The sequence below is a fragment of the Nyctereutes procyonoides genome, unplaced genomic scaffold (genome assembly GCF_905146905.1).
Source record: "Nyctereutes procyonoides isolate TBG_1078 unplaced genomic scaffold, NYPRO_anot_genome, whole genome shotgun sequence".
Classification (NCBI taxonomy): Eukaryota; Metazoa; Chordata; class Mammalia; order Carnivora; family Canidae; genus Nyctereutes; species Nyctereutes procyonoides.
Window position 1 is genome coordinate 155,135 of NW_026575049.1, and position 13,405 is coordinate 168,539.

Below are 13,405 nucleotides of genomic sequence, written 5' to 3' on the forward strand. Positions count from 1 at the left end.
CGTGTTACATGCTTTACCTTTTACTGTGACAGCAGCACTTACTCTTCTGGTAAGACCGAAAGGGCTCGCATTCCCTGACCACAAAAGGACAGAGCTGGGATCAGACCCCGCACACTCGGCCCGCGAGGCCGCCAGGAGGCCGCCAGGAGGCCGCCAGGAGCCCCGAGAGCGACTTCTCCGACGCTCCGCCAGCCGCGCCCCCGACAGCCAGCCGAGCGCAGCCCCGCCCGCTCCGCCGCCGGGAGCCGCCGCCCCGCCCCCGGGCCTCACGTGACGGTGCGGCCACGTGACCGCCGCCGCGCCGCCGCGCCGCCGCCGCCGCCATGCTGTCGCGCCTGCTGAGGGAGCACCAGGCCAAGCAGAGCGAACGCAAGGAGCTGCAGGGTGAGCCGCCGGCCGCCCGCCCTCCTGTCCCCGCGGCCTGGCCTCGGCGCGGAGCCTGGGCCTCGAGTAGCGGCCGGGCCCGGGCGCCGCGGGCGGGTGGGGGCGCTGTCGGCGGACGACGCGTCGTGCGCCCGCGGGAACGGCCCCGGAGCCCCGGCCCGAGCGCGGGGAGGACGCCGGTGACGGAGGGGCCGTCGGCCCGGGGCCGCGGGAGTGCGGGCGGGACCCGGCCGGGCTGCGAGGCCGCGGGGGGGCGGGGGGCTGCCACCCCTGGGCGCCGCGGCCGCGCCTCCCCCGGGCACCGCCCCTCCCCCGCCCCCGGACGGCCGCGAGCCGACCCGGGCCGAGCCGGCGCCGCCCTTCCGGCAACCGAGTCTCCCCTCGAACCCTTTCCCCGCTGCCAGAGAAGAGGAGGCGGGAGGCCATCGCCGCAGCGACCTGCCTCACGGAAGCGCTGGTGGATCACCTCAATGTGGGGTACGACCGCCCCTGCGAGCCGGGCGCCGCGGCCTGGCCGTCCCCGCCCCGCCCTCCCTCCCACCCTCGCCGGCTGTACGGGAAGAGCTTGAGGCCGCCCTGACCCCTCAGGTCCAAGCACCAGAGCAGCCGCAGCGGCTGGAGAAGCAGCCAGCTTGCCCCTCCCCACAGGGACCTCCCTGGTGCTCACAATCTCATGCCATCTGCCCCCCTCCCAGTCCAGCTGTCACGTCGGCAGGAGGGCACTCTCCCTCCTGCACCAGAACTTGCCACCTTCTCCTTCACCTCCCACCCTCTGGCAGGCCCAGGGAGCAGCTGGCAGGAGAGAGATGGCACAGCTGGCGAGGGTGAGGGCAGAACCGACGCCAGGAGCTATGGCACAGCCAAGCTGTCTGCTCCGTTCCTTCCGGGGCTCCCGAGGCCCCCCCCTCCCCAGTCCTATGTGCCAATGCCAGTAACAGCAGAAGACCTGGGAACGAGCAAAGACTATTGTCTCTTGACCCTGAGGGACCCAGAAGAGGGCTGAGATAGATGGTGATGGGAAGGAAAGGGGCGGCACGATGCCTTCCACCCCAGATCAAGCAGAATGGCTTGGTTGTGCATCCAGAAACTGAGTCACCCAAGTGAGCCATGCAGGCACTGTTCTCTTCATTACTCACCTCTGGGGATGATTAGGGGACAAGAAGGCTGTGGTTGGGGCCTCTGATCTCCCTCCCCTCCAGACTTCTTGCATTATTCATTACTCGGTGTGAAAGAGGGAGGTCCACAGGAAAACTAGGATTTTAGGAACTCCCGGAGGAATCTCTTAAAGCATTAGGAGCCCCTTGCTACTACTGTTTCAGCTCCTACGGTACCCCCTGCTATCTCCCAAGAAGGAAGGACGGGGTCTGCCCCGTTTTCCTCCCTCCCACATGGGCGCCTCCTGGGCTCTGCTGTGAGACTGGCCCAGACCTCTCCCTCTGCTCTTCCTTTGCTAGGGGCCAGCCACCCCTCTCAGCTTAGAGGACAGCTAAGCCAAAGCCAGATTAGAAAGGGTTTTGTGTTGCTGCCCACGAGTCCTCTCATTCCCTGGAAAGGAAAACAAAGGCTCAGTCTATCTTGGCCCCTGTCAGGTGTCCTTCCCATTCTCTTCACCCACGCCAACCCCCACAGATTCCAGGGTGGGGGTGGGTGGGCACCGGATGTGGAGTCCCCCAGATGACCTAGAGCTTTAGGATGGGGAGTGAAAGACCCACCAACCAATGAGGCAATAGTTGTGGGATGAGGAGATTGGGGGAAGGGGGACGGGGCAGGGCTCCGGGGATAGCAGCCTCATGGCAATAATGGTAACTGCACCCTACCTTGATTGAGGAGAAAAAAAAAAAACTGCCTAGAATAGAAGGAAGAGAGAGAGTGTGTGTGTGTGTTCGCTCATCTGTGTGGGCGAAAAAAGCACTGAGAGAGTCTGAGAGAGCCAAGAAGCAGCCCTTGGGATATCTTCTCTTGACCCTGAGTTCCTGGGGAGGGGAGTGCTCTCCCATCCCACCCCAGATTCAGGGAGAGGCCCAATTTCCCTTCCCAACCTCTTGCACAGATCCCTAGGCTTCCGAGCACTGCCAGATGTGGCCCTGCTGCTGGATTTCCCCAGCTTCTCTGTGCCCCCTCTACCCTCCCAGCTTCTTCCCCAGGGATATTTCCACCAGGTTTATCCTCCCTTCTCTCACCCAGCTGTAAGAGTTCCTTTGGGGGGTAGGAGATGGTAAGTTTTCGGTCAGTTCCCAGCGAGGCTCTCCTGGGAATCCTGGGAGTGGGAGGAAGAAGCTGGTTCATTTGCATGTACAGCAGTCATTTGCATCACCCCCAAGAATGGCCAAAATCATGAGGTTCTCCCCATCCAGGCTTCTGGCTGCCCTCCCACCCTTGCAGTGGAATATTAGTCCTGGAGACCACTCCCCACCAGCTGGTGAGTTGATCTCCTCCCTCTTCCAACATCTAGTGTGGCCCAGGCCTACATGAACCAGAGAAAGCTGGACCATGAGGTGAAGACCCTACAGGTCCAGGCCGCCCAGTTTGCCAAGCAGACAGGCCAGTGGATCGGGATGGTGGAGAACTTCAATCAGGCACTCAAGGTGGGCCATGCTCCATCCTGGGCCCCTGCTTCCAGTCAAGTCAGCTCAGGCCTCAGGTTAAAAAGGAACTGGGGATGGTTCCCAGAAATGCTATCTGTGTCAGAGGAGCTAGAGAGATAAAAGTAGTTGGTGGGTTCAGGCAAAGCCCTTTCTAGGGGACAGATCTGCCTCCTTAGAACCTCACTCTACCCACCCTGATTCCCAGCCTCCTACCTCTTCCCCTTCCCAGGAAATCGGGGATGTGGAGAACTGGGCTCGGAGCATCGAGCTGGACATGCGCACCATTGCCACCGCACTGGAATATGTGTACAAAGGGCAGCTACAGTCCGCCCCCTCCTAGCCCCTCTTCCCTTCCCCCCACCCCGTCCCTCCTACCTGGGGGAAGCTGATAGGCCAAGAATAAAACACAAGCCCCCATTTCTTTGTGGTGTGTTTCAAAGCTCTGCTAGACCAACAGGGTAGGCAGGAGTGGAAGATTCGAAGACTGTTTACCCAAGTGACAGTTACCTTTTGGGTAAAGGGTGAAACTAGCTTGCACCCCTTTTTCTCTTCCGGCCTGGGGCAGGTGCATGCTGGGTAGGCAGAGGGTGGAAGTTTCCCACACCTCCCCAGAGAAGGTCAGTGGGCCCTGCCCCAAGCTTCCTAACTCAGGACTTCAGTTTCCTGCAGAGCAGAAACATGACAGGAGGCAGGCGTGGTCCTGGCTCTGGCTCTCTGCCGCTCCACGTGCTCGTGCCCTCTCCCGGCCTGGTCCTAAGCAGTGTCATGAGTCCGGACCAGGTTGGAGGTTAATTCTTGGGCATGGGGGCACTTTGGGGCTTGGAAGGAGGAGTGACTGGGCCAAGGTCACCAACAGAGGGGGCACCCATCGTCCTTGACGTATCCCTCCTCCTGGTAGTCCATGACAGAAGCAGTCGGGCACCCGACTAGAAGAGACAGCCAGGAAGGGGGCCTGGGCACGCCTGGCCTGCACCAAGCCTGGGCTTCAGCTGCCAGGCTCCAGCTTCCCTGGCTCCTCCTCCCAGGCCCCCCCCCCCACACATACACTTAATACTTCTGGGACCCAGGCCACCCGCTGTGGACTTTGGCATTAGCTGTAGCTAGCGTGGAAGCCCGGAAAGACTGGGAGCAAAGTCTGTCAACGAAGCAAAAGAAGAAGCTTCAGGCACCATCCTGCCTGCTAGCTCTCCTCGGGAGGTAAGCAGGACACTGGGAGCCGGGGGCTCTGAGGGGGCTCTCCTGGGATCACACCGATTGATAATTCAAAGCCGTAAGCTCTTCATGTGCTTCCTCACACGCTCTCCCCTTGACCCTGCACAGCTCCTAGGGGGGCCATGGTGGGTGTCAGCCCCGCCGCTAGAATAGAAAACAGGTTGAGACATGCAGTGAGATACTCAGCATCACGCAGTAAGTTTGGAGCCAACAGGACTAAGGTGCAGGGCTCTTTGCCCTGTACGTGTTTCCAAAGAGAAGGCCCGGTTTACATTTAGAGTCTAGATGCCTCTGGCTTACCAGGGAGGGGAGACAGCAAACCAGGTTCCTCTGCTCCTGTGCAGCACGTCTGCACACAGGCCTTGGTGACTCTGGCTTTAGTTAAGGTCGCCACACACTCGGGGTCTGCCTAGAGCTGAGCTTTGCTTAGGTGAGACATCGTTTGCCGGTTACCTACCAGGCAGGTAATTTCTCAGTCTGCTCAGATCATACCTCCAGCTGGGGAGGCTGTTAGGGGCAAGGAGTTAAGAGCCAGCATGAACTACACAAGTCTTCCTGCCCAGCCTCGGCTGCCACCTGCAGGTCACTCGGGCTCTGCCATGTGGCTGCCTCTGCTGCTGGGAGTCTTGCTCTGGGCAGTGCTGTGGTGGCTCAGGGACCAGCAGAGCCTGCCTGCCAGCGATGCTTTCGTCTTCATCACCGGCTGTGACTCGGGCTTCGGGCGGCTTCTGGCACTGAGACTGGACCAGAGAGGCTTCCGAGTCCTGGCCAGCTGCCTGACCCCCGCGGGGGCAGAGGACCTACAGCAGGTGGCCTCCTCCCGCCTCCACACCACCCTGCTTGATGTCACTGAGCCCCAAAGTGTCCAGCGGGCAGCCAAGTGGGTGGAAACACATGTCGGGGAAGCAGGTGAGTAGTGGGCGGGGCCCCAGGACTGTGGTGCAGGGTGCTCGGTCACGGGGCAATGGGAACCTGGAGGGCGTGGGTGGGGAAGGAACACGATCCAGACACAGAGCATCAGAAAACTAGAGTTTTCCCCGCATGGAGCCTGCTGCTTTCTCCCTCTGCGCCTCTCTCTCTCTGCCAGAATGTCTTACCCACCCTATGGTATGTGTCTCCTCTCTCCACAGGGCTTTTTGGTCTGGTGAATAACGCTGGTGTGGCAGGGATCATTGGGCCCACCCCGTGGCTCACAGAGGATGATTTCCATCGGGTGCTTAAAGTGAATACACTGGGTCCCATCAGGGTCACCCTTGCCCTGCTGCCCCTCCTACAGCAGGCCCGGGGCCGAGTGGTCAACATCAGCAGTGTCCTGGGCCGCCTGGCAGCCAATGGTGGTGGCTACTGTGTCTCCAAGTTTGGCCTGGAGGCCTTCTCTGATAGCCTCAGGTGAGGGGTGCAGAGCCCTGGGCAGCCCTGCAGAGATGATGAAACAGCGTAGTGGGATGCTGAGGAGGAGACAGCGTAGGGCTCAACTTCATGGGTTCAACCCCAGCCTCCTCTCATGGGAGCTTTGCGACCTTGATAGGTTACTTCTCTTTACCCCAGTTTATTCCCCATCTGCTAAATCTGGATGAGGAGACTTGCTTCATGGGTGCTGGGAGTGACATGAAGTACCTGTAAGGCCCCCACAGAGCCCGGCACATAGAAGATGCCCCAAGAAGCCCTGCTATCATTATTAGTAATTTTTTTTGAGAGAGAGAGAGGGTGGGGGAGCAGGGGAGCGGGTGCAGAGGGAGAGGGAGAAGTGGACTCCCCGCTGAGCAGGAGGCCTGATCCGGGGCTGGATCCCAGGACCCTGTGATCATGACCTGAGCCAAAGCCAGATGCTTAAGCAACTGAGCCACCCAGGTGCCCCTAGTGTTATTAATAACTGTTTTTTGTGATGAACTAGTACCTTTACAGAACATTTTTCTCATTTATTTCTCCCAGCAGCCCTCTAAGGGATAGGCATTAATATCCTCAGAGTAACGTAACTTACCCAAGACCACACAACTAGTTGGTGGAAGTGCTGGGACTTACTCCCAGGTCTGTTTGCCCCTCATCTTTATGTTCTCCTGCCGTTCATCTTTTTTTTTTTTTTCTTTTTTTTTTTTTTAAGATTTTGTTTATTCATGAGAGACAGAGAAAGAGGCAGGGACACAGGCAGAGGGAGAAGCAGGTGCTCCACATGGAGCACGATGCAGGACTCGGTCCTGGGACTCCACGCTCAACTGCTGAGCCACCCAGGTGCCCCTGTCCTTCATCTTTAAACAATAATGTTCAAAGTCCCATGAGCACAAAAGACTCTTAGCAAGTAACACATGGGAGCAGGGCCTGAATTTTGAACAGTGCAAGTACCCCCCAGCCACCCCATCTTCTGTAGGAAACCTGCCTTCATCCCCATCACTCAACAAAGAATTTCAGTCATGTGCTTTTGTCCCTATCCCTTGGTCTTTTAACTATCAACATCATGAACACATGCTTCATACTTGGATTTCTGTATCCATGTCAGGGGGGTTGAATGTGTCTCTGCAGGCTCCCCAGCAAATACCAGTCTACACCCTTCCTGTTGAGCACTCAGGACTCAACCCTGTGTTCTAGGACTAGGGAATGGGGTTCTAGGTCAGGAGTTGGCAAACCGGTTCTCAGGCCAAATCTGGCCAGTCACCTACCAGCTAATGGTGTTTACATTTTTTTTTATTTATTTATTCTTGAGAGACACAGAGAGAGGCGGAGACACAGAGGGAGAGGCAGGCTCCCTACAGGGAGCCCGATGTGGGACTCGATCCCGGGTCTCCAGGATCACACCCTGAGCTGAAGGCAGCACTAAACCACTGAGCCACCCGGGCTGCCCACATTTTTTTTTTTAATTTTTATGTATTTATGATAGTCACAGAGAGAGAGAGAGAGAGAGGCAGAGACAGAAGCAGGCTCCATGCACCGGGAGCCCGACGTGGGATTCGATCCCGGGTCTCCAGGATCGCACCCTGGGCCAAAGGCAGGGGCCAAACCGCTGCGCCACCCAGGGATCCCCCCACATTTTTTTTTTAAGGATTATTTGAGAGACCGCATGTGCCTGGGTGCGCATGGGGGGAGGGGCAGAGGGAGGAGAGAGAATCTCAAGGAAAGTCCATGTAAGGCTCCATCCCTTGACCCCGAGATCACGACCCAAGCCAAAGTCAAGAGTTGGATGCCCAGCGTACTGAGCCACCCAGGTGCACCTGGTGTTTACATTTTAAATGGTTACATTGTAAATGGTTATGTAAGTACCTACCCGTTACTAATTTTTAGGCCTGCATTGCCAAAAATATTTACTGTCTGGCCCTTTAAGAAGGGTACTGATCTCTGTTCTAGATCATAGAGTATGAAGAAAGAAAAAAAAAAACTCAAAAATAACTGGTCACTTGCCCCCCCTCCGAGGACAGCAAGGATCCCCTTCACCTTCAGGACCCCTGTCCCTGGCCTGTGATAGCTTTCCCATCTTAGCCTCCAGCCTCATGTCCCTTTCCTATAAGGGCAAGAACCCAGAAACCTTCCTCTTTCCCCATCCAGGCGGGATGTGGCTCATTTTGGGGTCCAAGTCTCCATCGTGGAGCCTGGCTTCTTCCGAACCCCTGTGACAAACCTGGAGCATTTGGAGAACTCGCTGCAGGAGTGCTGGGCACGGCTACCTCCCAGCACACAGGCCCACTATGGGGAGGCCTTTCTTCCCAAGTGTGAGTATCGGGGCCCACACGGGTATATGAAGGGAAAGGAGAATGTCAGAAAGGCCCTCCTACACCAGCCTGCTGGGAGAAGGTGGGGGTCGATGGGATGCCACCGAACACTCAGACTATGAAACCTGCCTGCCTACCACACTGGGGAGGGACTAAGGATCCCTCTCACTGCTGGGGACCAGCTCCAGGACCCAGAAGGTGGGGCCTGAGATGGGCTGGAATGGGCAGGGACACTGATTACAACTACCTCCTGGGATGTAGACTTGCAAGTGCAGCAGCACATCATGAGCCTGATCTGTGACCCAGACCTGACCAAGGTGAGCAGGTGCCTGGAACATGCCCTGACTGCTCGTTACCCCAGAACCCGGTACAGCCCAGGCTGGGATGCCAAGCTGCTCTGGCTGCCAGCCTCCTACCTGCCAGCCAGCCTGGTGGATGTTGTGCTCACCTGGGTCCTTCCCAAGCCTGCCCAGGCAGTCTACTGAATCCAGCTGTCCAGCAAGAGATTGTTTTCTGTCCCCACCCTGGTACTGCCTGGTGGCCCGCACAAAATAAGCACTCAATAAATGTGTATTGTTAAAAAAAGAAAACACCGTAGGTGGACAGAAATGAAGTTGCCTGGTGAGAGACTGGCCCCATTTGAGAGCTATCCCTTAGGCTGACTTCCTGCCCAGGGTCTCTGGCCCGTTTAGTACGTGCAAAACAACCAGCAACCACTGAGCATCTGCCCTCCCCTCCCCTCTGACCGCCTGTCTGCAGGCGCTCTTTGTAGCTACACCTGGAAGAATGGCCATCAGAGGGCACTGGTGGACGTTTCACTTCCTTTCAGTTCACTGTTGGGAGTGCCGGTGGCCTTACCTGTTTTTCTTGGGAGGGAGGGAAGGTGGTAAAGTGGGGTCAGGGCAAGGCTGGGTGGTTTCCATGGGGGAAAAACAAAAGGCAATACCCACTTAAATTATCCTTGTGTTTTTTTTTTGTTTGTTTGTTTGTTTTTTAAGATTTGAGAGGGAGTCCAAGGAGCAGGGGATGGGCAGAGGGAGAGAAAACTCAAGCCGACTCCCCACTGAGTGAGGAGCCCAACATGGGGCTCAGTCAGATAACCCTGAGATCCTGACCTGAGTCAAAGTTAAGAGTTGGAAGCTCAGGGGATCCCTGGGTGGCTCAGCCGTTTAGCACCTGCCTTTGGCCCAGGGTCTAATCCTGGAGTCCCGCATCAGGCTCCCCACATGGAGCCTGCTTCTTTCTCTCTCTGCCCTTCTGTCTCTGTGTGTCTCTCATAAATAAATACATACAATCTTAAAAAAAAAAAGTCGGACACCCAACTGATTGAGCCACCCAGGAGCCCCTACATTGTCCTCTAAGAAGGATGGACACAACTTCTCACCACCCACAAAGGAGCCAGGCCCCCTTTGTTGGAGAGAGTTGCTAGGCCCTCAGAGATGGCCAGAATAGGAGGGGAGAGATGTAGGTTTGGGCTCACCTCTCCCAGGTAGCACCTCTGGGGGGAATCCCTTTGACTTTTGCAGCAGGTGGCTTCCTGCACGTTGCGGCACATGCCTACGAGACAGGGAGGGTACTGGGCCAGCCTCCTCCAGGTCCCCACTTTGACTGCCAGCCCACCAATGCCTTTAGCGAAATCCACCTTTCCTAAACAGCACCCCCCCAAAAAAAAAAAAAAAATAAGCCTTTCTTTCCCAAGGTGCATATAGAACAAGGTCCCAGAGAACAAATACGGGTGAACAGGAAAGGATAAAGTATCACTCTTCGAGACAAACTGAGACTATTTTTTCAGTCTGAAAAAATAATCCGTTTAATTGAAAAACCTGGAGTGTACTATCCCACTCCCTTAGATGAAGGGGCTGAAGAGACCAGACCCCTACATGACTTCATAGCCGCTTCGGATACTCTTCACAAGGCAGCAGGCGAAGACAATTCCCAGTACCTAAAAGCAAAGACAGAGGAGTCAGAAAGGCAAAGTATCCCAGGCCCACTCAGGAGACCCCAAACACAACCAGGGGCCACAGGGGCCCCAGGCCAGGACTTCCCCAGCACCCTCCTCCCACTGCCCCAATTGCCCAGATGCCCCAGAATGAGTCCCAAGGGGGCCTCTCACCTCCACGAAGGCAATGCCCAGGGCTGCTGCAGCCACCACCAGCACATTGCTTCTCAGCCAGCCCCCAATCTTCTCCACGCAGCCCTGAAGGGCGGTGGGCACACAAGCGAGAACAGAGTCAGAAACTTCCCACCCACCTCCTCTGCTCCATCTGGCTCTCCCCCGCTCTGCACCGTTCACCCCACTGCTAGTGTTCCCAGATGCCCTCCGCATCCCAGGGCCCCAACCCTCTCCACCTCCATCCCTGGGCCCTCTCAACCCTAGAAACATTTTCCCAGTCCCCTGCTATCTCAGCTGCTTCCCCACCTCAGAGTAGATATTCTTCACATTGAAAGAAATCCCACAGTCCTTCGTGACATTGATGCAGCAGGAGTCAGGGACCTGGCCCTTGGGCATGAGAGAGACGGTCTGCCAGTCTGTGTAGTTAGTGGCCCCGCAGCACTTAAACTGCAGGATGAGAGAAATACAGGGCAGGGGCTTGTTACCTGAACCTCCGCCTTCGACACGGAGATGAGACTCTTCCTCCCCGCTAGCCGCTCCCAGCAAGCTCACTCACATCCTCCTGCATCCTGTCCAGGATCGAAGCCGTGTGGTTGTTTTTCTGATAATTCTTCATCTGCTCCCGGAAGTCCTTATTAAACTCTGACATCACCTGGGAGCAGTAAAGAGCATCATGGGGGTCAGACTTTAGGGCACGCGCGTCCCAGAGCAGCCAACCCTGTGAGGCAGGGCCCTCCGCTTCCTCCCCGCTTACCTTGTCTCTAAACACATAGCCAGCGATGGCTGCGGCCACCTCCACCAGCATGATAAGAGACAGGAAGATGGCAAACTGCGGGCACAGCGGACAGGGGTCAGGTGTGGAGTCCCGGTGAGAGTGGCCTGCTGTGGCCCAGCCGGCCTCTAGCCCACTCAGAGAGGTTCTCTTCCCCCACCTGCCTCACTTCGCCCCTGGATCCCCCCCTCCCTAGAAGCGCCTCCCAGCAGGCCCAGGCACCCACAGCGGCCCCACACCCGGCTCACCGTGATCATAAGACAGTAGTTCTCCTTGCAGGCCCCACAGCAGCCCACAAAGGCCACCAGGAAGAGGAAGGCGCCCACTGCGATGATGACCACGGGCAACAGGGAGCCAGGCGTGGCCCCCTGGACAATGGTCTGACTCAGGACCAGCTGGGCCCCTACACCCACGGCGATGAGCCCCACCGCACAGGCCTGTGAGGACAGGTCAGGGTTAGGCCAGGCCCACCAGCCATCAGGCCTCCGCGCAGTGGGCAGCAGGTACGCCGAGGCGCAGGCGTAGCCCCACCCCAGGGGGACCGATTCGCGCGCCTCCAGGAAGGATTGCAGGGAAGGAGGACGACCCGTATCTGCCCCCACAGTTTGATCAAATGCCAACAGAGAAGGTCCCAGAAAGCTCTGACCCCAGGGCACATATCCTCACCTAGAGTGGTACTTCCTCCGGGCCTCTAGGGCGCCCAGGCGCGCCCCAGCCGCTGCCTCCCGGCCCGCCCTACCCTCATCAGTTGTGACCGGGCTTCCTCAGGCCACTAGGCCGGGGGCGGAGGGGACAAGAAGCAGAGGCACGAGTGGGGCCCCTCCCCGGACAAAGAGCAGCGTGTGAGGCCGGGAGGCCAGGACGGGAGCAAACCGAGGTGGGCAGAGGCCTTCCCCACCCCCCCGGCAGCCGACAGGAGCCCGGGGAGCAGGGAACGAGGGGGTGAGGGGCAGGGCAGGCGGGGTGCGGGGGAGAGGGGGCCCCCGCGGCGATAGCCATCAGGCGGCCGTTGGCCGGTTGCCCCACTGCCAGTATCACAGCGGTTGGGTCACCGGACAGGAAGGGCCAGAAGGGGCGAGGGGGAGGGTGCGGCGCGCCCACGCCGTCCGTCCTGGGTCCGCACCGCCTCGGAGGTCCCCGAAAGCTGCGGCGGTGGGCGCGCCGCGGCCCCCGGCTCGTCCTCTCGCGTCCGGGCCCCAGGGCGCCCTTCGCACTCACGCAGAAGGCCAGCAGCAGGACGTAGAGCAGGAACTTGACACACTTCATTCCTCCTTCCACCGCCATGGCTGCGGGCCTGCGGGGGGGCGCCGGTGAGGGGCGGCGGGGCCCCCGTTCCCGGCCCCTCCCACCCGGAAACCCGCGGTCGGGGCCACGTCCCCAGCCCCCTCTCCTCCCGGGCCGGAGAGCGGCGGCGGCGACCGCCGCCCGCCCGCCCGGCCCCGCCCCGCCCCGGCCCCAGGGCGCCCTCCCGGCCGCAGTCCGCCCCCGCCCCGGGCCCCCGCCCCCGACCCCGCGCTCCCGGCTCCCCGCGCACGGTCGTCGCCGCCGCCGCCGCCGCCGCCGGGGCCTCCGGAACTTCGCGAAGTTGCAAAGTGGCGAGGGCTCGGGAGCGCGGCGGGCCCTGGGCTCCGGGCCGAGCCGCGGCGGGGGCGGCCGCCCGCGACCCCCCGGACCCCGGACCCCGCCCGCACGCAGGCCGGTCCCGCGGCCTCACCTGGGCTCCCCGACGCTGCGCTCCGCTCTCCCGCCGCCGCCGCCGCCGCCGCCCCGGGCTCTTTAGCGGCGCCCCCCGCCTGCGCCCCGCCCGCCCGCCGCGGCCCCGCCCCGGCTCCAGCCCCGGCCCCCCTTCCGCCCGGGCCGCCGGCCTCCCTCGTGACGCGGGAACAGCTGCGGCTTGAGTCACCCGGCCGCCGAGGGGAGGGCCGAGCCCCCCGCCCGCCAGGGCCACGTGGCCCCTGCCCGGAAGGCGCCCCCCCGCGACGGAAGGCGGCGGGGCTGGGCCGCGGGGCCCCTGGGCTGGGAGGGCGGGACCGGCGGCCCCCGACTCCGTGCGGTCCGGGACCGGGTTACAGTGCGAGCCGCCGGGCTGGGCTGCGCGACAGGAGGTGCTCGGGAGGCGCCCCCGCCCCCGGCCCCGCTCCGGCCCGGCTGAAGCCCCCGCCCGCGCCGGCAGAGGGCGCTGCGAGCTCCCTGGCGTCGGGTGCGGGCGGTCGGGAAAAAGCTTCCAGAAAGTCCCTGGCCTCACATCCCGGGAGTCCCCCAACCTTTGCAGCGGGCTCCCTGCCTCGCCTGTGGGTACCGGCCCGGCCTCCGGGCTGCGGGGGGGTGGGGGGGCGCTGAGCACCGCAGGAGGCCCTCGGAGCCGGCGCTCCCCTCTAGGGGCGGTTGACGCCTCTGTGCCCCCGGCGCGCCGGGCTCGTCCGCGGTCTGGGGAGGCTGCGCAGGCAGGCCTCTGCCTTCTGCAAGTGCCCGTCCCGGCCTCGCGGGCAGCAGCTCGCAGCCCCGGCGGGGGAAGGGGCGGGGGCGGCGTCCGGGGGCGGCCTCCAGCTGCCCCCCAGCTATCCCCTCGAGCTGCTCCCCCAGCAGCCCCCTCCAGCTGCTTCCCCAGCTGCTCCCTCCAGCTGCGGCCTCCAGCTGCTTC

General features: G+C 60.6%; 3 protein-coding genes across 5 annotated transcripts; 2 read left to right on the top strand and 1 right to left on the bottom strand.

Annotated features, from left to right (window-relative positions):
* The first annotated feature begins 261 nt into the window (after nt 1–261).
* BLOC1S1 (biogenesis of lysosomal organelles complex 1 subunit 1) lies at nt 262–3,386 on the top strand. Its single transcript, XM_055329111.1, has 4 exons — nt 262–384; nt 789–861; nt 2,837–2,969; nt 3,199–3,386. Exons 1-4 carry the CDS (start codon nt 324–326, stop codon nt 3,307–3,309), a joined length of 378 nt encoding a protein of 125 aa, XP_055185086.1. The 5' UTR covers nt 262–323; the 3' UTR covers nt 3,310–3,386.
* Nucleotides 3,387–3,532: 146 nt separating this feature from the next.
* Nucleotides 3,533–9,152, top strand: RDH5 (retinol dehydrogenase 5). 3 transcript variants are annotated; one of them, XM_055329109.1, is made up of 5 exons: nt 3,533–4,166; nt 4,745–5,090; nt 5,312–5,570; nt 7,716–7,879; nt 8,141–9,152. In XM_055329109.1, the coding sequence occupies exons 2-5, from the start codon at nt 4,781–4,783 to the stop codon at nt 8,362–8,364; spliced, it is 957 nt and encodes a 318-aa protein (XP_055185084.1). In that variant the 5' UTR covers nt 3,533–4,166; nt 4,745–4,780; the 3' UTR covers nt 8,365–9,152. The 3 variants fall into 3 exon arrangements, with proteins under 3 accessions (XP_055185084.1, XP_055185085.1, XP_055185083.1); XM_055329110.1 differs by having other exon boundaries at nt 4,764–5,090; XM_055329108.1 differs by having other exon boundaries at nt 3,533–5,090; nt 8,141–9,151.
* Nucleotides 9,153–9,642: 490 nt separating this feature from the next.
* CD63 (CD63 molecule) lies at nt 9,643–12,557 on the bottom strand. Its single transcript, XM_055327791.1, has 8 exons — nt 12,479–12,557; nt 11,983–12,058; nt 11,013–11,201; nt 10,747–10,821; nt 10,549–10,644; nt 10,299–10,439; nt 9,993–10,076; nt 9,643–9,821 (listed from the first exon to the last, which is right to left on the bottom strand). The coding sequence occupies exons 2-8, from the start codon at nt 12,046–12,048 to the stop codon at nt 9,756–9,758; spliced, it is 717 nt and encodes a 238-aa protein (XP_055183766.1). The 5' UTR covers nt 12,049–12,058; nt 12,479–12,557; the 3' UTR covers nt 9,643–9,755.
* Nucleotides 12,558–13,405: the final 848 nt, after the last annotated feature.

Excerpts from the sequence above, each read along its gene's own strand:
- RDH5 (XM_055329108.1), top strand. The coding sequence starts at position 4,718 with ATGAACTACACAAGTCTTCCTGCCCAGCCTCGGCTGCCACCTGCAGGT. Across the intron at positions 5,571-7,715 it reads GCCTTCTCTGATAGCCTCAG|GCGGGATGTGGCTCATTTTG; the intron begins GTGAGGGGTGCA and ends TTCCCCATCCAG. Across the intron at positions 7,880-8,140 it reads GGAGGCCTTTCTTCCCAAGT|ACTTGCAAGTGCAGCAGCAC; the intron begins GTGAGTATCGGG and ends CCTGGGATGTAG.
- CD63 (XM_055327791.1), bottom strand. The coding sequence starts at position 12,048 with ATGGCGGTGGAAGGAGGAATGAAGTGTGTCAAGTTCCTGCTCTACGTC. Across the intron at positions 10,822-11,012 it reads ACTACTGTCTTATGATCACG|TTTGCCATCTTCCTGTCTCT; the intron begins GTGAGCCGGGTG and ends CTGTGCCCGCAG. Across the intron at positions 10,645-10,746 it reads GCTATGTGTTTAGAGACAAG|GTGATGTCAGAGTTTAATAA; the intron begins GTAAGCGGGGAG and ends TACTGCTCCCAG.
- BLOC1S1 (XM_055329111.1), top strand. The coding sequence starts at position 324 with ATGCTGTCGCGCCTGCTGAGGGAGCACCAGGCCAAGCAGAGCGAACGC. Across the intron at positions 385-788 it reads CGAACGCAAGGAGCTGCAGG|AGAAGAGGAGGCGGGAGGCC; the intron begins GTGAGCCGCCGG and ends CCCCGCTGCCAG. Across the intron at positions 2,970-3,198 it reads ACTTCAATCAGGCACTCAAG|GAAATCGGGGATGTGGAGAA; the intron begins GTGGGCCATGCT and ends TCCCCTTCCCAG.